General features: G+C 38.1%; 1 protein-coding gene across 2 annotated transcripts in view; it reads left to right on the plus strand.

Annotated features, from left to right (window-relative positions):
* gabrb4 (gamma-aminobutyric acid type A receptor subunit beta4) overlaps positions 1 to 24,689 on the plus strand; it is a 119,001-nt gene that overhangs the window by 83,675 nt on the left and 10,637 nt on the right. For both annotated transcript variants that reach the window (XM_067422782.1, XM_067422781.1), the window contains exons 5-7: positions 11,624 to 11,706; positions 18,732 to 18,869; positions 22,583 to 22,735. In XM_067422782.1, the coding sequence (XP_067278883.1) occupies positions 11,624 to 11,706; positions 18,732 to 18,869; positions 22,583 to 22,735 (374 nt within the window). The remainder of the gene's footprint in view (positions 1 to 11,623; positions 11,707 to 18,731; positions 18,870 to 22,582; positions 22,736 to 24,689) is intronic.

Raw genomic sequence — 24,689 nt, forward strand, 5'->3', positions numbered from 1 at the left:
GGACATTTTATTTTAATTCCCTTTTCCCTCAGTTCTGCATCCTGTTTTACAGGTTTGCAGTTCAGTTTCTCAAAGTTCAAAACAGAATGTAGTCATGTTTTTGTATCCTGATTACATAATGGCCCAGGTTCAAAATGTACTTTTTTTCAAGTGAATTGAGAAAAACAGCCATTAATATTTCTTACCAGCCAGCATCTGTACTGTGTATTATTTTTATTTTTTTTATTCATACAGTGCAATATTTTTGTCCTTATCAAAATATTATTTTTCTTGCACATTAGTGACAGACAGAGCAGGTCATTTGTCACTCCCAACATCATAGACGAGATGAGTCAGTCTCCATCTTTCAGCAAAATGGCAGCTGTCACGAAAATGCACAGACAACATGATTTTGCTCCTATTATATTCATTTTGGTGGCTTAACACAAGGCAGATTTCACATATGCCTTGTCACCCGTAGTTCTAGAGGAAGACTTACACTGTGTCCTAACCAGTGCAATGTGATAGGATTGTAGTGAATTTGCTTTATCTGTCCACAGACAAAATCATTCACAAATCACAGCCAATCAGAAGATCATGTGGGTGGGCTGTTTATGCAAACGCACTGACATCTTGTGCGTAATTGCCCTACCTAAATTACAAAAAAGGTAACAATTTATATTGATGTTCCTGTCAACTTATTCTACTTACCCGGACCCGAACCCTAACACCTAACCCAATATACAGTCTACTGCAGTCTTGTAATCCTTCACTGAGAGTGGAGTAAGTTGATATGTACAGTCAAACCCCAACATTTTCAGACACCTTCAATATTTTCTCACATTACCACATTTTATTTGCTATAGTTTAGAAAATAGTAATACAATATGACAAGAACTCAGAGTTAAACTGTGTCAATGACTAATTCATCTTGAGATAATGTCAGATAATATTAGCCGCTTTTCCACCGTCGGGCCAAACAGTTCGTAGAATGGTAAGGAATAGTTCCAGTTGTCTTTCCACTTGAGCCTAGTAAGCAAAGCATGATTACAAACCTCTCTCGATCCAGAATTATCAGTGCTGTTAGTTATCCATCATCCAGGTACTTTTTGCATACTGTTTTTCAATACTATAAATTCAGACATATTACTCTGTTGACGTACAGTTTTTTGTGTATTAAATAGTAGAAACGTTTTCGATTTCGGACGCACACTCTCAGAAAAAAAGTTACAGTGGAGGTACAATTTTGTTCCTTGGGGAACAAAATGTATAACTGTTTAAATGTTTAAAGGTACACAATTGGTCCTCAATTATACCACTGTATTTATCAGTTCGGTCCTAGAGAGTCGCTGTCCTGCAGAGTTTGGTTCCAACCCTGAAAGATATCTTTAGAAGCTCTTATTGATTATTAAATGAAGTTTAGATCTTGATGTTTTATTGAAAATGTTTGGTCACCATTATATGGAAATCAGTGTTTCCTTTAGTTGGCCAGTTTGACTCTTGAATTTTTATGAGAGTTTGTGGTCTCTGTTTGTGGCCAACTCAGTATCTCCAGAGACCTTTTAATGAATGAATATAAAAAGTATATATATATATATATATATATATATATATATATATATATATATATATATATATATATATATATATATATATATATATATAAAGTTTTAAAGTACAAGTGTCAATTTATTTTTGCTGAGGAATGTGGATAGAAAAATAAATAAAAATAATATTAATAATATATATATATATATATATATATATATATATATATATATATATATATATATATATATATATATTATATATATAAAAATTTTTTTTTTTTTTTTTTTTTTTTGCTGACTGTTTTTTTAATAAATCAATCAACTTTATTTATATAGCGCTTTTACAATCACGATTGTGTCAAAGCAGCTTCACAGTGTCAAACAGGGTAATATTGCGACAAAATTAGATTTGGCTGTACAGCCGTACTGGAGAAAACAGTGATGTTATCAGCTTATTTTAATTTATCATATAGCGACAATGTTGGCAGATCAGTATTATAGTTTATAGAATTAAATAAGACCTAATTCATATATTTTATTTGTATAATAAGTTGAATAACTTTAATCATATTTTTAGTGTCCCCAACTGAGCAAGCCAAGCCAAAGGCGACAGTGGCAAGGAACCAAAACTCCATCGGGGCATGATGGAGAAAAATAAACCTTGGGAGAAACCAGACTCAGTCGGGGTGCCAGTTCTCCTCTGGCCTATTAACACACCGTGTAAGATTATTATTCTGGCAACCTTACAGGTCGGAAATCATATTAGATCGGATTATTCAAAATTTTCAGGGTATCACGGAAGAGACAGATTTATTTAGGATGGGGCGTCAATTACACAAGAGTATGAATACATGAAAGATCGGAATTATTGCGCCGAAGACGGGTTTTGAGCATGTCGTGCCAGTGAGGCAAATTCGGAGGAGACACCATTTGACACGGCTCAGCAGACACTCCAGGATGCGTTGGTCATGTCCAGGCAGGTCCACCATCCGATCCGGACAGGGCCCAGATCCGGGATAAACCTCGGGATAAACAGAGAGACTAACATTAGCGTAGATGTCACTCTTTTTATGATGTAACGAGTACATCAGGTGTTATGGGAAGTGTTCCCGGTTCCGGCTGACCTAGTTAATGCAGCCTAACAATCAGTCAATTGAATTGAATAATGAAAGTTAAAAATGTTCTATGTGTATGCCATAGTAAAGAGATGTGTTTTTAGTCTAGATTTAAACTGACAGAGTGTGTCTGCTTCCCGAACAATGCTAGGAAGACTATTCCACAATTTAGGAGCTAAATAGGAAAATGATCGACCGCCTGCAGTTGATTTAGATATTCTAGGTATTATCAACTGGCCAGAGTTTTGAGACCGCAATCGACGTGATGGGGTATAATGCGTTAAGAGCTCGCTTAAGTACCGGGGAGCTAAACTATTTAGTGCTTTGTAAGTAATAAGCAAGATTTTAAAATGTATGCGATGTTTAATAGGGAGCCAGTGCAGTGTTGACAGAACTGGACTAATATGATCATACTTCCTGGTTCTAGTAAGAACTCTAGCTGCTGCATTTTGGACTAGCTGGAGTTTGTTTATTAAGCGAGCAGGGCAACCACCCAGTAGAGCATTACAATAATCTAGCCTTGAGCTCATGAACGCATGTACTAACTGTTCAGCATTTTGCATTGAAAGCATGTGCCGTAATTTAGATATATTTTTAAGATGATAGAATGCGGTTTTACAGATGCTAGAAACGTGGCTTTCAAATGAAAGATTGGTATCAAAGAGCACACCCAGGTTCCTCACTGACGACGAGGGCTTGACAGAGCACTCATCAAGTGTTAGACAGTATTCTCGGTTACTACTTGTGGAGCTTTTCTGTCCAATAATTAAAAATTCAGTTTTATTTGAATTAAGTTGCAGAAAATTACTATTCATCCAATTTTTTATATCAGCTATGCATTCTGTTAATCTTGTGAATTGGTAGGTTTCATCCGGGCGTGAGGAAATATAGAGCTGAGTATCGTCAGCATAACAATGAAAACTAACGTCATGTTTCCTAATGATATCTCCCAGTGGTAGCATATACAGGGTGAAAAGCAACGGTCCTAAATGCAACTCATTTACAACAACTGTTTAGTGAACACAATTTTTAAGATCCAAACTAGACAAACCGTTTTTTATTTTTTATTTTACCTTGACACTCATGGTTATTTCATGGGAAAGGGCTGAATAAAGATTCTTCTTTTGTGGGCTATGGTAGAAAGAATATCATATATTTTGGAACAGTGAGTAAATAATTTTTCATTTTTGTGCAAATTATTACTTGACAGTAAATGCTGAGGGTGCTGGGAGATGCATTTATGATCAGCAACTGCAAGCTAACTTACATTTTGTCAACGTACCAAAAAGCAGCTGTGCAAAGTGTAGAGAAATGCTTCATGTTTTGAAGCATTGTCAATTTGTTCCGCATAGCTGTTTAAATCTAGCCAGTTCTTGCAGTGTGTTGTTGGTGTGCTCTGAACTTTGTGTACTTAGTGATTTAGTGCATTGTGTGTACACAGACTAGTAGGATTAGGAAACAGAAGATTTCTGTCAAATTGTAATTTATTGCTTTATTATTATTATTATTATTATTATTATTATTATTATTATTATTATTATTATTATTATTATTATTATACATGCATTAGGATTATAGTGTACAGGTTAAAAAGGGATATTACATTTTAAAAGTGGACCTAACCAGGATAAAGATTTACCTTGTGAATTATTGTAAATGCAATATTTGTTTGTGTTTTGAAACTGATGGACGAGTCTGAATAATTTTGTCAGGAAATCTATAATGTTTTTATTGAACTTGTTTTGAACTCAGAACATCCTTTATTCATGTAAAGTTAAAAAAAAAAATAAAAAAACAGGGTGTCATAAGTTGCTCAGTGTTTACATCAAGCATAATATAATAATTGTGGCAGGTTTATATTTGCCATATGGTGACTCAATGCCACCAAAATTACCGTTTTAATATTATTAATAATATTATTTTGGAAAATGTATAATGGCTGACACTACAGGGCTGGGTTGCCTGATTTCAGAAATATATTTAAGCCCAAAACCAACAACAACTAGCCAAATTGTTCCCCATATCTAATCACAATTAGATTCCCATAAAGGCCTGGAGCGTTCATGAAAGGGGACTAGAGCATTCAGGTTTCCAAAGGGACTCAATGGCACCATAAAAGTATTATAAATGTTGTACGTATGATATCTACCTTATTTATTAGTACATAACATTTACAGGTACCAAAACATAATTTTTTGTTCATATGGATAGATAGTAAAATGTACAGTAAGGACATATTGAATATCTAAAAAGTTATTTACATCTTTATACAATGTTTACAGATCTTGTTTACAAAAGCGAACAGAAGAGTGAGGCAGGCAGGCATTCATATAGCAATTTACAATGTATTACTATACACCCAAAGCACTTTACAATCATATCAGAGGGTCTTTCCTCAAAGTGATATAGCAATTTAAAGAATAGGTATTATTAAAATGCCAATTTGCCAAGGGCAAACCGAGGGAATTTTGTCCTAAACACTGGGATTACACCCCTACTCTTTGAGATATTCATGGAATTTTTAAAGACCACATAGAGTCCAGACCTCGGTTTAATGTCTCATATAGTGTATTGTTTGGACCCACACAGATCACAGGGTGAGCACCCCCTTCTGGCCTCACTAACACCTCTTCCAGCAGCATCCTACCAGTTGTAACAGGTGGTCTCCTAACCAGATAATGACCATGCTCAACGCTGCTTAGGTGCTGTAGCCTACAGGTGATATGGCTATGGTGCACTTACTGCTGCTGCTGATCTATCCATTCAGTCATGTCCGACTCTTGGCGACACTATGGACGGATATTATATATACTGTACTGTCGAGCACTGCTTCTTTCAGCTGTTTAATGTTTATATTGGTGTCTGTTTTGATGATGACAAGCCAGTGAGTTATTTGCCATCCCCTTCTTAACATTACTGATTTCTCTAGCGAGTTTGCATGCACAATGACCAAATAAGAGAGCAGTCTATTTATTTCAGATTTAAGTAACATCCCTGATTTTGTGATCCTGTACATCTTTATATGTTTTCCTAGCTGTCCCTGGTAATTGTAACATGTTCTACATTTAAATGCATCGATTCTCCTTCTATTGCCCTTTCATAATGTAAAACTCTTGCAATCGTACACCATTATGGGAAACATTATGGTTCTGATTAATCTACATTTGATAGTTTGAGTGATGTTTTTGCTCTTCCAGATCTTATTCATACCAACCGTTGCGCTTAATTTCAGGGGTGTTTTTTTTCCGTCTCAGTCAATTTTTGATCCGAGGAAGATAAAATCCTGAACTGATTTAATTTCTTTATCATTGATTTTAAACTTCATTTTAAACTTCTCCGCTAGCTGTTGTTTTCATAATCTTTGCTTTGTTAAGTCACATTTTTTAACTTTCTTTCTTGATTATCAAAATTAAATGTATCAGGTCTTCTTTTCTTTCAGCCAGCAAGGCTGTGTCTTTTGCATATCTCAAATGCACTTATTATACCCACTAATGAGCACTTTTCATTGACCTGAGACATGCAGACACCATGAAAGATGTGAGTCATATCTGATAGCTTTTCTAACTTGTACAGTTTTAAAGGCTGGTTTGGACTTTAATACAGCAAAAATACCATTCTATGCTCATTGAAAATACATGCCAAAAAATACACAAAAAAAGAAGAAAAAAAGGTAGCTATACATAATATTCACAAGAGTTTCCAGTTAAAATGAACACTAGAGGCAGTAAAGAGGCAACATCTTATTAATTACAGGGGCTTACTGTTAAATAAACACATATTGCTCTGTAGCTCACCGGTTAAGTATTGCACCTGCAGTGCGTTGTTGCTCGGGTACTACTTCTGTGTAAGGCAAGCTATGGTAAAAGATGTATATTTCTAGACTAACATTCATCTGTTTCAAATGAAACTGAGCACACTTTTAGCTCCACTCGCTAGACATTTCACTTTGAAAGTGTCACATAAGTTGCAAGAACCAATTTTTATATAATTTTGCAGTAATTACTAGTTGCAAAATATTGCAAAGTAACTCCAGTAAACAAGGTACATTCAAAAGTGTTGAGTAGGAAGATAAAACTCTCTCACAAGAAAGATAAAACACTGTACAGACTATTCTTTAAAGTATGTACAATATATTGCAAAAAAGGAGAGATATATAGCCTACTTAATACTGTGATCTTTGATATATATTGGAGGTGGGCGTAGATATTTTTTTTTAAATCTTGGAATTAATCAAGATTAATCTAGATTAAAATGTCTCCTCTGAATTCTGCCGGCATTCAGAAAGTGTGTGGTACCCAAATAATAAGTACGTTTTTATGGAGCACTTGGTTCCAATCTGAATTAAAATACTCCATAAAACACCTCAATTGGAATAAAAATGCCCAAACCAAATTAAATTGTAATTGGGGTGGGATAAACCTTTTATTGAACTGATCAGACGAAAAAATTCACCATGTAAACAACCTGACCCGATTACTTTTGAGTGAGTGTCCTTATGTGATGTGATATACAGCGCACGCCTCCACTACTGAAGAGCGTGTGCCGCGCTTACACAAAAGGAAAAACTTATGATTACAGGGGCTTTCTATTATGATTACAGGGGCTTTTTATGATTTTTGAGATGATTATTACACTTTACAACAAAAAAATAGCTTTTATAAAACCTCATAAGTCCTGGTGGCTGTTGAGAGTTGTGATGGCAACCAGTAACTGATTCTAGCTGCTGGTGAGGACAGCGTTGACATTTCTGGTGATGCAGCATTTCACAAAATGAATCCGACTGAAAGTCAGCACATGTAAACCACAGATAACGTCTCATGTAAACAGTCAACTGAGTCTTTCAATCGGAATGACAAAAAAAGTGAGTGTTTAGGTGGTACTCGAGACTGGAAGAACTCCTACAGTAAACTAATTCTGCATTGCACAAGATGGAAAAAACTTTAGTCTTGTCGAGGTTTCCATTGGGAAGCTTCTTAAAAATACATTTTCCCTGAAGCAAACCCGGCGGCTGCATAACTGCATCCATGTTAGCATGTCACTATGGAATGTCAAAGTAACATTCCATACGTCACGTTTGATGTGGTGGTAACTTCACAGTAGGCATACACAGGTTCGAAGACTTATTCTCACCCCCTACAGTGCAATCCGGCTAGGTATACATCTGCACTAAGATAGCAAAGTGATAGCAAGTGAAAGTAATTATAGCTTGCGTAGTATAGACCCAGCTCCCAACCCAACTTTGAGAATAGATTAACGGCGATATTTTTTTTGTCACCCGATAAGAGTCTCATGTTGTTGCAACACGTTAATGCCGATAACGACCCACTACCAATAGTGACATGTAGAATATATATATATTAGCATATTGTGATAAAGTTCATTATTTTCCATAATGTAATGTTACAAATTAAACTTTCATATATTTTAGATTCATTGCATACCAACTAAAATATTTCAGGTATTTTATTGTTTTAATACTGATGATTTTGGCATACAGCTCATGAAAACCCAAAAAATTAGCATATCATGAAAAGGTTCTCTAAACAAGCTATTAACCTAATCATCTGAATGAACTAATTAACTCTAAACACCTGCAAAAGATTCCTGAGGCTTTTAAAGGGGGGGTGAAATGCTGTTTCATGCATACTGAGCTTTTTACACTGTTAAAGACTTGGATTCCCATCCTAAACATAGACAAAGTTTCAAAAACTAATGTTGGACGTTTGATGGAGTATTTCTGTGTCAAAAATACTCCTTCCGGTTTCTCACAAGTTTCGGCGAGTTTTTTTCGAGTATGGGTCTACTTGACGTTAATAAGAGCGGAAGGTCCTTGTATGGGCCATACGGGCTCTTCTCCCGGTAGGGTGCGCGCGCGCGTGACTAGAGCACGGCGTAAACAGTCTCTCAGATGCAGATCCAGTCGTCCGTGAACACTTATGTGGCGCCGCGCTTCTCTTTATTCCTATGGGTAACGTCGAGCGACTTCAACGCTTCAGCACAGCATTCCGGGAAGGCAGCGCTGCATTTGAACCGATTTGAACTCAGAAAGGACGGGAAGCTTCACAACATCGTTTCAGTTGCGTCTCAAAATGGATTTACACGCCACTGCTGTCAGGACTTTACCAAATCATACCAAAGAAGTGTGTTTTTGACGGAGCAGTCCCAGCGATAAAGCTTCGGTCCTGCTTTGGAAGCAGCCGGTGAGTTAACTTAAACTGCTTCAAATGTCTCTGCTTTTGGCTACGGACGCATGAGTAAACATCAGTAAACGACACGATTGCGTGCTTCGTCATTCAAATGCGCTAACGGTTACTCCATTGTTGTTCTCTGTATAACGTTACAGTATTCTGACGTGCAAAACCGTTTTGCTTGCTACTTCTAAGGTCTAGATTACAATAGTCCATAAACCGAATCATGTCCTCATAAACTGCGAGTAAACACACAGAAATGTGGAGAGGCCATTAAATACAGTAACTTACATACCACAGAGACGGACGTCCTGATGTTGCCGTTTCTCCTGTTCAATTTATTTCTCCCTCAGATTTGATTCTAAATCATTATCTGTATTAGCTGAGATAGCGATGGGTTTGTCCACGCTTGAGGACGTCACCACTTTGCACGCTTGTCATTCTTTAGCTCCGCCCACACGATACGCCTCCAGGCGCTCGGTTTTTTTCCGGAAAGACTCGGTACAGCCTATATTTCTTTTATAAATACACTCTAAAAATGCTGGGTTAAAAACAACCCAAGTTGGGTTGAAACTGCACCGACCCAACAATTGGGTTGTTTTAACCCAATGGTTGAGTTGTTTTAACCCAGTGGTTGGGTTAAATGTTGCTTAAGACAACCCAATTGCTGGGTAAGAACAACTTAACCATTGGGTTAAAACAACCCAATTGTTGGGTCGGTGCAGTTTCAACCCAACTTGGGTTGTTTTTAACCCAGCATTTTTTAGAGTGTATGATAAAACTAAAGACTTTTCGGAGATATGAAGGATGCAATACTACTCTATTGGTACTCAAGATTGACATGAGATTGACTGAAACTGAGTGTTTCACCCCCCCTTTAAAAACTCTCAGCCTGGTTCATTACTCAAAAATGCAATCATGGGTAAGACTGCCGACCTGACTGCTGTCCAGAAGGCCATCATTGACACCCTCAAGCGAGAGGGTAAGACACAGAAAGAAATTTCTGAACGAATAGGCTGTTCCCAGAGTGCTGTATCAAGGCACCTCAGTGGGAATCTGTGGAAGGAAAAAGTGTGGCAAAAAACGATGCACGAGAAGAGGTGACCAGACCCTGAGGAAGATTGTGGAGAAGGACCGATTCCAGACCTTGGGGGACCTGCGGAAGCAGTGGACTGAGTCTGGAGTAGAAACATCCAGAGCCAGCGTGCACAGGCGTGTGCAGGAAATGGGCTACAGGTGCCACATTCCCCAGGTCAAGACACTTTTGGGCTACAGAGAAACAGCACTGGACTGTTGCTCAGTGGTCCAAAGTACTTTTTTCGGATGAAAGCAAATTTTGCATGTCATTCGGAAATCAAGGTGCCAGAGTCTGGAGGAAGACTGGGGAGAAGGAAATGCCAAAATGCCTGAAGTCCAGTGTCATGTACCCACAGTCAGTGATGGTCTGGGGTGCCATGTCAGCTGCTGGTGTTGGTCCACTGTGTTTTATCAAGGGCAGGGTCAATGCAGATAGCTATCAGGAGTTTTGGAGCACTTCATGCTTCCATCTGCTGAAAAGCTTTATGGAGATGAAGATTTCATTTTTCAGCACGACCTGGCACCTGCTCACAGTGCTAACCACTGGTAAATGGTTTACTGACCATGGTATTACTGTGCTCAGTTGGCCTGCCAACTCTCCTGACCTGAACACCATAGAGAATCTGTGGGATATTGTGAAGAGAAAGTTGAGAGATGCAAGACCCAACACTCTGTATGAGCTTAAGGCCGCTATCGAAGCATCCTGGGCCTCCATAACACCTCAGCAGTGCCACAGGCTGATCGCCTCCATGCCACGCCTCATTGAAGCAGTCATTTCTGCAAAAAGAATCCCAACCAAGTATTGAGTGCATAACTGAACATAATTATTTGAAGGTTGACTTTTTTGTATTAAAAACACTTTTCTTTTATTGGTCGGATGAAATATGCTAATTTTTTGAGATGCCAAAATCATCAGTATTAAAACAATAAAAGACCTGAAATATTTCAGTTGGTGTTCAATGAATCTAAAATATATGAAAGTTTAATTTTTATCATTACATTCTGGAAAATAATGAACTTTATCCCAATATGCTAATTTTTTGAGAAGGACCTGTATATAGTCCCAAAAACAATACATTGACATTTAAAACAAACAAATTGCATCATTTTGCTTTAAACTATACCCTATATATCCCATGTAAACAAAGGTTAATAGTTTTTATAGGTGCCTCTATTGGTGACGCAGTGATACACACACAGTAACTGGTAGCTATTACTACTTTTGTGTATTTTAACAAAGCTCAAACACTGTAATTGCAAATCAGAATCCAGGACCAGAACCATCCATTTTATTATGTTTTTTTTTTTCCGACACAATCTTAGTCATTCATATTTTTTACAGAATCTCGATCTTAAGCTCTATTTCATAACATACAGCATGACTCTTTCTTTTCTTTTTTAATAACTTTCCTTTATCATATTTTTACAGGACATTAGAGTATTAAAATCACGCAATATATCTTAAGTTGCATCCAAGTGAAGAAAAACAAAACAAAACAACATTTGCCTACCAATGATTGCATTTCCCCCTTTTTTCTTTTCTCTTAGAATAAGAGAATAGATGGCAAATATTTCTCATGACTCAGATATTCACATGGCACAGTCAAGGCTAAGCTATGATTTCCTAAAGGTTACCAAGGTAACGGTGTCTCTCATTCTCTCTATTCTTTTTTCTATCTTCCTTTTCCTATTTTTCTTGCTGTCCTTTTTCCAGAATAACCACTACAGCAGCCTGTATGATGGATCTGAGACGGTACCCCCTCGATGAACAGAACTGTACCCTGGAAATTGAAAGCTGTAAGTTAAAGGAAATGTGAACACACACACACATAGACTTAGTAAATGCATTTTTTTAAATGCAATACTAGCATACTACACCTGAGAGAAGATAGTTTATTGTGTTCTACATGTGACCTTTATTTATTTATATAGTGCTGTATATACAATACAGGGACCCACTTTATATTAGGTGTACATAAATGTTTTACATTGTACTTACATTTACAAAATGACTTGCATATAATTACATATGTAACCCTCATTCCATGAAGGAGGGAACGGAGACATACATCGGAACTGACCAACGAATTGGGATCTGATTTAAGAGACCAATCTACTTTGATTGTGTTAAAAACAAGCCAATGGAGATCCACACATTCCTCGCTCTGCTCCGCAGCGCGGGTATAAATAAGGAAGTGGAATGGTAGATCACCGCTTTTTTTCTGCTGAGGAGCCGACTAGTGACTCGGCTTCCTAGCAGAAGCACAGCACCTGGCATCGGGACATACGTCTCCGATCCCTCCTTCAGGGAACGAGGGTTACATACGTAACCGAGATGTTCCCTTTCAGTCAATCACGCTCGACGTACGTCGAAACTGACCGACGAATTGGGATCCCTACAAAAACGGCAGGAGGCTGGCCCTTCCAGCGTCCTGCTTGAGCGCACTGGACCGTCTTAGATGGTATGGAAGTCAGGGCTCCAAGCAGGGAGGTCAGTCACTGCTGTTTCTGCAAGACCCACTCAGTGTGACTATTGGATAATGCTGGAAAAGCATGCCTGTCTCGGGAGATGGTACGCTGCTGAGCCACGTCCTTCAGGGAAGGCTTGGTGGCGGAATAAACATAAGGACTAACCTAGCATGGTAGTGCAACATTCTGGGGTGGTTTCAACCTGGTTCCAGGGGGGAAAGAACACGCCCAGAGATAACAGAGCAGGCTCTGTCAAGGAAAAGACACAGGCTAGCCGAGTATGGTAGCTGGTACCGTGGAAGAATACACATATAGGGTTGCCGTGAGGGAACTGCTACATATGGAACCCAGCCTACACACACGTCCCACAAGCATACGGGTGCAGGCCTTGTGTCAGACGGCCACAGCGTCTGACACCGCAGGGGTGACGGATGAACTTGACAGTGTTAGTTGTTTCTGGGGAACACAACTGGAGACAATAGACGCACGTATCCAGCCCAGAGGGCGGAAGTGGCGTTGCAAGCTGACACTTAGAATAGGCACTTAGCGCTACTGGCCACTGGGGGTGAGAATGCAGGAAGATACCGGCTCTGCACAGAGGCTATAGAATCTAGCGAATATGTTAGGTGTCACTCAGCCCACAGCTCTACATATCTGTAGGTCTGTTAGCGAGGCGCCTTGAGCCAGCGCCCAGGAAGAAGCCACACTCCTTCCTGGTGCTTGCAACCCGAACAAGCAAGGTACGTCTTGGGACTGATAAGCCAAGATGATAGCATCCACTATCCAGTGGGCTAACCTCTGCTTGAAGATATCCTTTCCCTTTTGCTGTCCTCCGTAACAGGCAAAGAGTTGCTCTGCAACAATAGGGCGCAACTAACAAGACCTGCTCCTCGTCCTCCCTGACTGCACAGGGTCTGTGCAAGAAGGCTCTCTGGGGGAAACGCATACATGCATAGGTCCCGGGGCCTACACTTGGGAGTGGCCATGTATGAGTATATTTATGCATGTATATATATTTGAGCATATATTATCTTTTTTTATAATTTCTTAAAAACTCACCACATGCTAGCATAAAAACTTTTTCCGTTATATGGAAGTTTTTGCGAAATTGACATTGGGCATATTTTCACATCGCAATTTCAATTTGCGCAATTTGAAGGGTAATAAAAATGCAGCTAGAGATAACAGGGAAATTATGCATGTTGGCTGTTATTCAGCTGAAGTCAGTTCAGTGTTAATTAAGTTTTGTTTTAAAGACAATTAATAAATTATTTATTTTATTCTATAAAATAGTTCTCCAAAAAATGATGCCATCATCCAGCTCAGTTCAGTTATCATACAGTGCCAGTAAAGGCAGATCAATAATACTGTTGAAAATTAAATGTCCCCAACTAAGCAAGCCAGAGGCAACAGTGGAAAGGAAGCCGAACTACATCAGGTGTCAGATTGGAGGAGAGAAAAAAAAAACTTAGATGTAACCAGGCTCAGTTGGAAGGACAAGTTTCCTCTGGCAAACAAACAAACACGGCTATCAGGCGGCATCACGAGTCAGAATTTAGATCGGGATCGATAGCATTCAAATATTTATCCAGTTCCTTTTGCTTGAAGATCAATTCATCACACCGATATGGAGGATCTATACTGATAGCTGTCATGTTGACAAGGTCTTCACAGGGGATTGTCAAGTTGCCTAGGTCTCTGATGACATTCAGGGCTGGGTTTTGGTTGTGTCTATGTTCAGGTCCATCATCTGATCTGGATATAGACCAGATCCGGCTGACTACGGTAACCTCGGAATAAGGATGAGACAGACTAATTTGATATTAGCACCCTTCTTCAAATGATGTAACAAATACACCGGGAAAGAGTTCCCGGTTCTGGTTGACCTAATTTATGCAGCCTAACAATCATTTATCTGATGTGATTAATAGAAATGTATGTATTATATGCATGCCAGGTTAAAGATATTTGTTTAGATTTAGATTTAAAATGACAGTGTGTGTCTGCTTCCCGAACAATGCAAGGGAGACTGTTCCAGAGTTTAGGTGCTAAATAGGAAAAGGATTGACCGCTTGCAGTTGATTTTTTTAAATGATATTCTAGGTATTACCATCTGGCCATACTGAACTTGTGAACGGTGTGATATCTCTTAATTTACTGCTACAAACTGATAAGGGTCAGATAAGTAAGATTTAAACCATGCCAATACAATTCCACCAATGCAATTTTCGAGTCAAAAAGATTGAACAAGTTTTGACAATTTTTACATAGACAAATCTCCTATAGCAAAGACTGAATGGAATTGTTCCTCAGTGGGTCTATATCATGATGTATGATACTGTAGTAAATGATTGCATGGTTCAAATTTGATTTCTAATGGTATCATTAGAATATACTAATGGTATCATATAGAATATACATATCTTGCAAGTACAGAAATTCATAAAGTCATCACTGCTGTCTCTGCCAGTAGTGGAGGAAGTACTGAATCTCAGTACTTAAGTAAAAGTACAAGTAACCAGAAATATATTTACTTTGGTATAAGTAGAAGTACTACAACGACAACCCTTACTTAAGTAAAAATTAAAGCGTACCTGATTTTAAATGTACTTTAAGTATTAAAAGTAAAAGTACTTGCATAAAAATGTATTATTTTAAAGTCTAATTCGAATAATTAAAAAGAAGAAAACAGTATGAGCGGTGGCATTTTAATTTAGTTAGTTTTGGGTTAATGTAATTGTTCTGACCATCTGTTGCCTAGTTTACATTCTGACTTACAATTCTGGTTACCTGCAAAGTTAAATGTCATTTTTCTGAAGCAACATTCTCATCAGCTTTGATGTATTTAAATCTTCATATTTATGATATTTTTACCTTTATAAAGGACATTTTCCCCTAATCTTATTAAATATAGGCTTTGCTTCAGCTTTCCCTTTATATTCTTAATTCTTAAATTAGAATAGGATACAATAGGGCTGTTACCAATCAAATTAAATAATTAACACTGAAACATTACAACTGCACTAAATAATGCTATGAGATTGTTTTAACTAAAAAAAGTTAACCAAACCACCAGTAGATGGCGGCAGGTGAATCCTTATGAGAGAGTCATTGAGTCGATTCGTTCAAACGGCGGATTCGTTCATAAATGAGGCAGTGGTTTATGAATAGGGCATTGAATCTTTGATTCAGTAACGCACTGTTGCTGTGCAATACGTTATGGTTCGGATGTGGAAATCTGATCTTGGAAATATTTTCTCTGCTGAAATAGAACAAAAGCAATAAAGCAATCAGTAAAATGTAAGTGACTTGATGTTAATTAATTGTTTATGGAACTGTCAAATGAAATCAGTGTCACATTTTCTGTCGTGATGGTATTCAGGAAAACTACACTCGTTGGTCGTGTCATGTGATGCTTTTTTAACTGTTATAAAATATAAAAACTAAACATTTTGAATTTTTAATATAGTATGTTACTGAGTTTCTTTGTGTGAGCGGGGCTGATTTGTTTCCATTTCTCCTTGAGAGGCTGCGCGAGACTCAACAGCGCAACCGCCAATTCATTAGCCTATAACGTACATTATATATTATTATTCGGGCAAGCCTTAATCTCGAGCCCTGAAACTGATCAGAAAATGTAACGAAACGTTGTAGAAATGTAGTGGAGTAGAAAGTATAATAATTGTTGCAAAATGTAACGAAGTAAAAGTAGAAAGTATGCACTATTTGTTTTACTTAAGTAAAGTACAGATACGTGAAAAATGTACTTAAGTAAAGTAACGAAGTATTTGTACTTCGTTACATTCCACCATTGGTCTCTGCGTATGTTAAAAGCACTTGAATGTTTTAGAGGATATAGTATGCCAAACAAGGAAATCCGGTACCAGAAGATGGTGTCGTCTTTTTTAAAAAATTTTTATTTAAACAAACTGTCAGAAAAGAGTTTTGTAGATATCCTAAGATTTGAAATATAACATGGTAAGGTGTCTTTTTAGCTGCATTGCGTTTATAAACAGCAACAAGATCAATTTCCTATTTTTTGTTTTTCATAAAATTTTAAATGGAAATACTTTTCTAAAAACTTTAAAATACATTTAAGCTTTATAACTATATTTTGTTATAAGATTATTTCATTCTGACTGGAGGACGACAAACTTCCAACTGACTTCTTTCAATTGAGAGTACAATTATGGTTGTAATGTCAAGACTGGTAAAGCTTTATGATAACTTTAATTAATAAAGCATTAAAGCAAAACATTTGTTAAAAGCATTTGTAGATTTTATAAAGTGCATGATCGTAGTATATGAAAAGAAATGTACTTTAACTAATGATCTGTTAATCATTATGTAATGTTCAATAAGTTAATTCGTAAACATTTGCAAGCATATTATCTCATATTTGTAGCAATTGATTATATATATATATATATATATATATATATATATATATATATTTATATATATATATATATATATATATATATATATATATATATATATATATATATATATATATATATATATATATATATATATATATATATATATATAAACTAATGATTGCTTAGCATTTGTTAATGAATTATGAATGAAAGTTATTATAAAGTGTTACCTTTTTTCTCCCAAAAGGGTTAACAGGTTAAAAGAACAAATTTGTGGAAATTAATCATACTAGTATGATAATCTAATCTTCAAAAGTAACATGTCCCCCTTGACTACACAAATGCCAACTCTTACTCACATTATGAGCACATTACCTTGTAGAAATCGTGACCGTGGCCAACAGCAGTTTGAACTTGTCCAGCTCATCAATTTCACTTTTACTTCTTATCTCTGTCACACTTCACAGATACCTAATGTAAGCAAACATAATCATTATGCCCATTTAGAGCAATCATCCATATCTGCCGTCCTGCCCACTCTGTCTTTGGGTGTCAGTAGTGATAAATGCTCTTAGAGGGGTTTGACACTGAGAGCTCATGGCACAATTGACAGACGTAGGTAAGATTGAAAGTGTTTGCTGGTTTATCAATGAGGTGCCCTGCACTATCGATCAGTCAGTCGTACCAGGATGTGGTGCCCTGTCCATCACGGGTACATCAGTGGAGCCCAGACAAATAGCTAGGGTCATGTTTGAACGATTACACCATGTACATTGTTTCATGCTTAGTGTTTATCACTTGTGCAGATCAATGGGTCAGATGCTACCTGCTGAGGCATGAGCATTTTTTTAGATTTGCTTGTATCAACATTTTCTGTACTTTGGAAAAAAAGTGTTTGCTCTTCCAATAACTGAATGCCTTTGGTGTCACTAACCGCACTGTTGGCCTTATTCATGAAACATGAGAACAAATTTCTTTGATAATCATTCATAAAACAATGAACTATTCCCTACATACATTACCAACTACTATAAACTACCAACAATTTTCTACACATTTTTTTTTACAGTTAATATAAAAAGTGTTTGTCAATGCATAAATTGTTTGTAAAACCATTCTTATATAAATATACTAATTTAATACAAAAATACTTATTTTCACATGAATTCCTGTATTCAATGCCTAAATGTTGTGCTTAGCAGAACACATTTCAATTTATAATTGTTTTTTTTTTTCTTATGATAATGAGCTTCCACATTACAGTATTATATAATAGTGATTGGAATAGCAGAGACAGAGAATTTTTATATTTATTGTATTTCATTTTTATTTTAGAAACATTCACTATTTCACAAAATTATCTCTCCTCATTAGTTGTTTCCATCCAAAGTTGTGAATTCCACATGCACAAAACTAAAATATTGCATACATCATTTGCAAATAAAGCACTGTTTTCAGCGAGACGAAGGGAACAACATCGTAACTAGCGCCAAATATCACTAAGAAAAACGTAAGTTGCTACAGCAGGAGAAGACAATGTGGGTCTGATTTTTCATATACAGTAAATTACTTGTGCCTCAGAGTGCGCAGACAAAACACAATAATGATATCCCAAAATATGCATAAAAATAGGTGGATGGAGAAAGCTAATGTGACAGCTTGTCATGCAGGAAAAAGGAAGCACACTAAACACTCATTAAACACAAATGTGTGATGAAACTGAACACGACAATACATTAGATAGTGAACAGCAGAACCATTTACTTTTGCAATTAAAACAGAAATCACATTTTGTCACCACTGATCAAGCAAATAACCTAATTTGTTCTGCACCTTCCGGTTGGTTGTGCAGTATAACTTCACAAAACAACATGTTTGGTAGATGTATTATTGTTGTTGTTCCGTGCAGTGGTTGTATCTATAAATTATATACTATGTAAACATTCATTACACTGTCTACCACCTCTACAGATGGGTATACCACGGATGACATCGTGTTCTTCTGGCAAGGAGGGGACAATGCTGTGACAGGTGTAGACAAACTGGAATTGCCTCAGTTCTCCATTGTGGAGCTACGTCTTGTGTCCAGGGAAGTGAGGTTTACCACAGGTATGGACGATACACTTAAAGGGGGGATGAATTGAGAACACAAATTTCCCTTGATATTTTGATATATAAAAGGTCATGGTATTACAAGAATATCCTCTAAGTTGCAGAGCTGAAAACTTCCTTGTTAGTCAAAGAAAATATTTTATAGACACCAGGCTCAGCAAACGGTCTGTGCTTCATACTTACGCCACTGCGCGACGAAATACCACCTATACAGTATCTACAGCGCGTCTAATCCAGTAGCCTCACCCACCTACTCATGAAGGGCTCGTGCTAGCTGGTCAACAACAATAAACATGCCGGGAAGATTAAGATATTGCGCTATTCCTGGTTGTGGAAGAACACAGTTGCTGCATAAGCTTCCTTCTGATCCTAATATTAAGAATGAGTGGTTGAACTTTATTTTTGATGAAGTTCCAGCTCACATGGGGAAGACATATAAACATCAGTTCACTGCGGAATCGTTTGTAAACAAATCTCTGGTCAATGCTGGAATTGGATTCGACAGGAATGGTGCAACACACCGATGTGGGTAAAACGTGTTTTTATATGTGATAGTATTGCATTGTTGTAGATCGTTTTGCTTATGTGTACGTGTCTAACAGAGCATACATTTAGTATGCTGGACTCAGACACGTACGGGCCAGGGCTCGCAAAGTCCGGCAGGCCGATGAATCTCATTATATTCCATTCTTGCTCCGCTATTCTCTCTCTCAAGTTGACATCTGAAGGTACATGTATGTGTGTACGTGCGGTTTGCGCTTATATCGTCCGATCTTGTGGGCTATGTGTAATATAAAAATAATAGTCCAATCAATCGTGGGTTGATGAAAAACAAATAAATCATTGTGTTTGTTTGATAAAGACGTTTACGAGCCATGTGATCGAGAAAATTTTTCCGGTTGCCGCTTCTCCCTCACTCTCTCCTCTCTCATGTGAACTGGACTGAGCAAAAATGCAGTGAATAAGATATACAGTACTAAAGACTTAATTGGCGTCGGGTGCCACTTGTAATAACAATATTCAAATGTTATATAAAGACTGATGACGCCCTGGAGCCACTGAGGCTGACCCCTCCCCTAACACTATCATAACTACTGATGATGAACTGGAGCCACTGAGTCTGATCCCTCCCCTAACATTATCATAACTACTGATGATGAACTGGAGCCACTGAGTCTGACCCCTCCCCTAACACTATCATAACTGTCGATGATGCACTATAGCCACTGATTCTGACCCCTCCTCTAACACTATCATAACTACTGATGACACACTAGAGCCACTGAGTCTGGCCCCTCCCCTAACACTATCATAACTTCTGATGATGCACTGGAGCCACTGAGGCTGGCCCCTCCCCTAACACTATCATAACTACTGATGACACACTAGAGCCACTGAGTCTGGCCCCTCCCCTAACACTATCATAACTACTGATGATGCACTGGAGCCACTGAGGCTGGCCCCTCCCCTAACACTATCATAACTACTGATGACGCACTAGAGCCACTGAGTCTGGCCCCTCCCCTTACACTATCATAACTACTGATGATGCACTAGAGCCACTGAGTCTGGCCCCTCCCCTAACACTATCATAACTACTGATGATGCACTGGAGCCACTGAGGCTGGCCCCTCCTCTAACACTATCATAACTACTGATGACGCACTAGAGCCACTGAGTCTGGCCCCTCCCCTAACACTATCATAACTACTGATGATGCACTGGAGCCACTGAGGCTGGCCCCTCCTCTAACACTATCATAACTACTGATGACACACTAAAGCCACTGAGTCTGGCCCCTCCCCTAACACTATCATAACTACTGCTGACGCACTGGAGCCACTGAGTCTGGCCCCTCCCCTAACACTATCATAACTACTGATGACGCACTGGAGCCACTGAATCTGGCCCCTCCCCTAACACTATCATAACTACTGATGATGAACTGGAGCCATGAGGCTGGCCCCTTCCCTAACACTATCATAACCACTGATGATGAACTGGAGCCATGAGGCTGGCCCCTCCTCTAACACCATCATAACTACTGATGATGAACTGGAGCCATGAGGCTGGCCCCTCCTCTAACACCATCATAACTCCTGATGATGAACTGGAGCCATGAGGCTGGCCCCTCCCCTAACACCATCATAACTACTGATGATGAGCTGGAGCCATGAGGCTGGCCCCTCCTCTAACACCATCATAACTACTTATAACGAACTGGAGCCACTGAGGCTGGCCCCTCCCCTAACACTAAAGACTTAATTGGCGTCGGGTGCCACTTGTAATAACAATATTCAAATACTGTTGATGATGCACTGGAGCCACTGAGCATGGCCCCGCCCCTAACACTATAATAACTACAGCATATTTGCATCAGTTTGCACGCCTAATCGTGCAAATACTGTTAGTTACTACAGCCCACAATTGGCTAGCTAGTTATGCCTTCGTAACGTAAATGCATATTACCTGGAAGAGCCACATTGATGGAGAGCCAAGGATCACCACCAATGCTGCTGTGATAAATTTACATAGGATAGTTTCAGAATGAGGCCGAACTGACTCTGCATCTGGTGCCACATTTGGCCCTACGTGTCCACCAAGGAATTTTGTCTTGTGTGCTTACGGCAGCTTTCCCACTAGTGGATGTGATTTTGGCACTGTGAGCGGACATGCCCATAGTGTTTGAGAGCAGAGAATGAACTATTTTATTTACTTTTTTTTATAATTCAAATTTGGCTGTGTGGTTAATTATACATTTTTCTGTGGTGTGACAAACTCAGAACACATATTTAATTGTGATTTTACAAGGACTTTAATTTACAGGTTATTTCTCTGTCTCTTTGATACAATTGCAGCAAAAAATTAAAATAATAATAATAATAATAATAATAATAATAATAATAATAATAATAATAATAATAATAATAATAATAAAAACTTCCAAAGGAATTTGTGCCATTGCATCTTTATTCAAAAATGTTCACTTAAGCCCAAATGCAGAGACGTTGGAACCGCAAGGAATTAACTAGAATATATCTTTCCCATCAATAAATAGTCATTGTGACAATTTAAATAATCAGTATATTGTATACTAAATATATTTTATATAGTGATTATATACTGATTATTTCATATAGTATATTAAATAATCAGTATAATGATATATAACAAATCAGTGAATCATACCATAGCTTATGTTTAGCATGCTTAGTTTTTAAACAGGCACATGCAAGCCAATCTGGGAAAGGCTGCTTGAAACATGCTGTTAACAGTTTTCTTAAACTGCAAACTAGATTTTACACATTAATGGGACAAGCTCTTCAGTTACATTTTTGTCTAAATTATTTCCCTCAAATTCCCTGTATTAAATGGCTAAATGGAAAAAAAAGACACTGCAGGTTTTGTGACAATTCTCAAAGGGATGTAGACGTTGCCTGCTGAGAAGGGGGTTTCAGAAAAATCTGCCATGTTTGCGACTTTCTGCCATGTTTAATTGGAATGGAACTAGTCCCTGGGAAGGAATTCATTGCTTTGGGGAAATTAAATGCTCCATCTGAACAAATGGGAAAATGACTATCTGTTGTCAAAGTGCAGACTTTGACAATTGCAAATTGTGGATCTATTTTTCCTGTGTTTGCTCTTTGTGTTTCCACTTACATGTTGACATCTCTTGTTTTGGCTTCTGCTATATACTTGTGTCTCCCCAGGTTCATACCCTCGGCTGTCGTTGAGTTTCCGCATCAAAAGAAACATTGGCTATTTTATCCTGCAGACTTACATGCCCTCCATCTTGATCACAATCTTGTCCTGGGTCTCCTTCTGGATTAACTATGATGCCTCTGCTGCTCGTGTGGCCCTGGGTAACCTTCAGCTTTTGTTAAAAAAAGCATCCTGTCTTTACAGGATGTAAATCCCATAGTATTTTTCTTTGTGTATAAAATTATATCAATAATTTTGAATGCCTTTCTACTCCAAATATACTTGTATACAGCATCTTGTCAACCATGAGTTAAAGTAGTTACCCTTTCACATGGGTTCCCCAATGCAATAAACTTCAGCAAAAAACTTTGACTACATCTGCCACAAAATATATTTAGTCTCATGGGTAGTATCATATATACCGATCAGGCATAACATTGAATGGTGAAGTGAATAACACTGATTATCTCTTCATCACAGCACCTGTTAGTGGGTACTCACCTAAAGGATTATGAGGAACACCTGTTCAATTTCTCATTAATGCAATTATCTAATCAACCAATCGCATTTAGGGGTGCGTTCCTCGTCAAGACAATCTCCTGAACTCCAAACTGAATTTTAGAATGGGAAAGAAAGGTGATTTAAGCTATTTTGAGCGTGGCATTGTTGTTGGTGCCAGAGGGGCCGGTCTGACTATTTCACAATCTGCTCAGTAACTGGGATTTTCATGCACAAATATTTCTAGGGTTTACAAAGAATGGTGTGAAAAGGGAAAAACATATCAGTATGCAGCAGTCCTGTGGGCAAAAAAGCCTTGTTGATGCTAGAGGTCAGAGGAGAATGTGCCAACTGATTCAAGCTGAAAGAAGAGCAACTTTGACTGAAATAACCACTCGTTACAACCGAGGTATGCAGCAAAGCATTTGTAAAGCCACAACATGCACAACCTTGAGGCGGATGGGCTACAACAGCAGAGGACCCCACCGGGTACCATTCATCTCCACTACAAATAGGAAAAAGAGACTACAATTTTGGACAGAATTGGACAGTTGAAGACCGGAAAAATGTTGCCTTGTCTGATGAGTCTCGATTTCAAGAGTCAGAATTTGGCATAATAAGAATGAGAAGATGGATCCATGGTGCCTTTTTACCACTGTGCAGGCTGCTGCTGTTGGTGGTGGTGTAATGGTTGGGGGATGTTTTTTTAGCACACTTTAGGCCACTTGGTGCCAATTGGGCATCGTTTAAATGCCACGGCCTACCTAAGCATTGTTTCTGACCATGTCCAACCCTTTGTGACCACCATGTACCCATCCTCTGATGGCTGCTTCCAGCAGGATAATGCACCTTCTCACAAAGCTTGAATCATTTCAAATTGGTTTCTTGGACATGACAATGAGTTCACTGTACAAAAATAGCCCCCACAATCACCAGATCTCAACCCAATAGTGCATCTTTGGGATGTGGTTGAACGGGAGCATCGTGCCCTGGATGTGCATCCCACAAATCTCCATTAACTGCAAGATGTTATCCTATCAATATGGGCCAACATTTCTAAAGAATGCTTTCAGCACCTAGTTGAATCAATGCCACATAGAATGAAGGCAGCTCTGAAGGCGAAAGGGGGTAAAACACAGTATTAGTATGGTGTTCCTAATAATCCTTTAGGTGAGTGTATTAGGCAACAAGCGAACATTTTGTCCTCAAAGTTGATGTGTTAGAAGCAGGAAAAATAGCAAGCTTAAGGATTTGAGCAAGTTTGACATGGGCCAAATTGTGACTGATAGACAAATGGTTCAGAGCACAGTGTACAGTATCTATCAAAAGTGGTCCAAGGAAGAGGGTTTTGGGTGGCTAAGGCTCATATATGTACGTGGGGGTCCGGGCTGTTTTGACAGAAAAAGGGGGACCAACACAATATTAGGGAGGTAGTCATAATGTTATGCCTGACCAGTGTATGGGTGATGCTTTTACAGAAATTAAAACAAGATTCATAGACTGATCTTATATGTTTGTTGATAAAGTATTTCAAAAATGAGAGAACTGTCTGTTAACGTTTTTAATCTCACATTTTGATGCACTATTGTTTTAGTGTTAGGTACTGGATTATGCTTT

The sequence above is a fragment of the Pseudorasbora parva genome, chromosome 18 (assembly GCF_024679245.1).
Source record: "Pseudorasbora parva isolate DD20220531a chromosome 18, ASM2467924v1, whole genome shotgun sequence".
Classification (NCBI taxonomy): domain Eukaryota; kingdom Metazoa; phylum Chordata; class Actinopteri; order Cypriniformes; family Gobionidae; genus Pseudorasbora; species Pseudorasbora parva.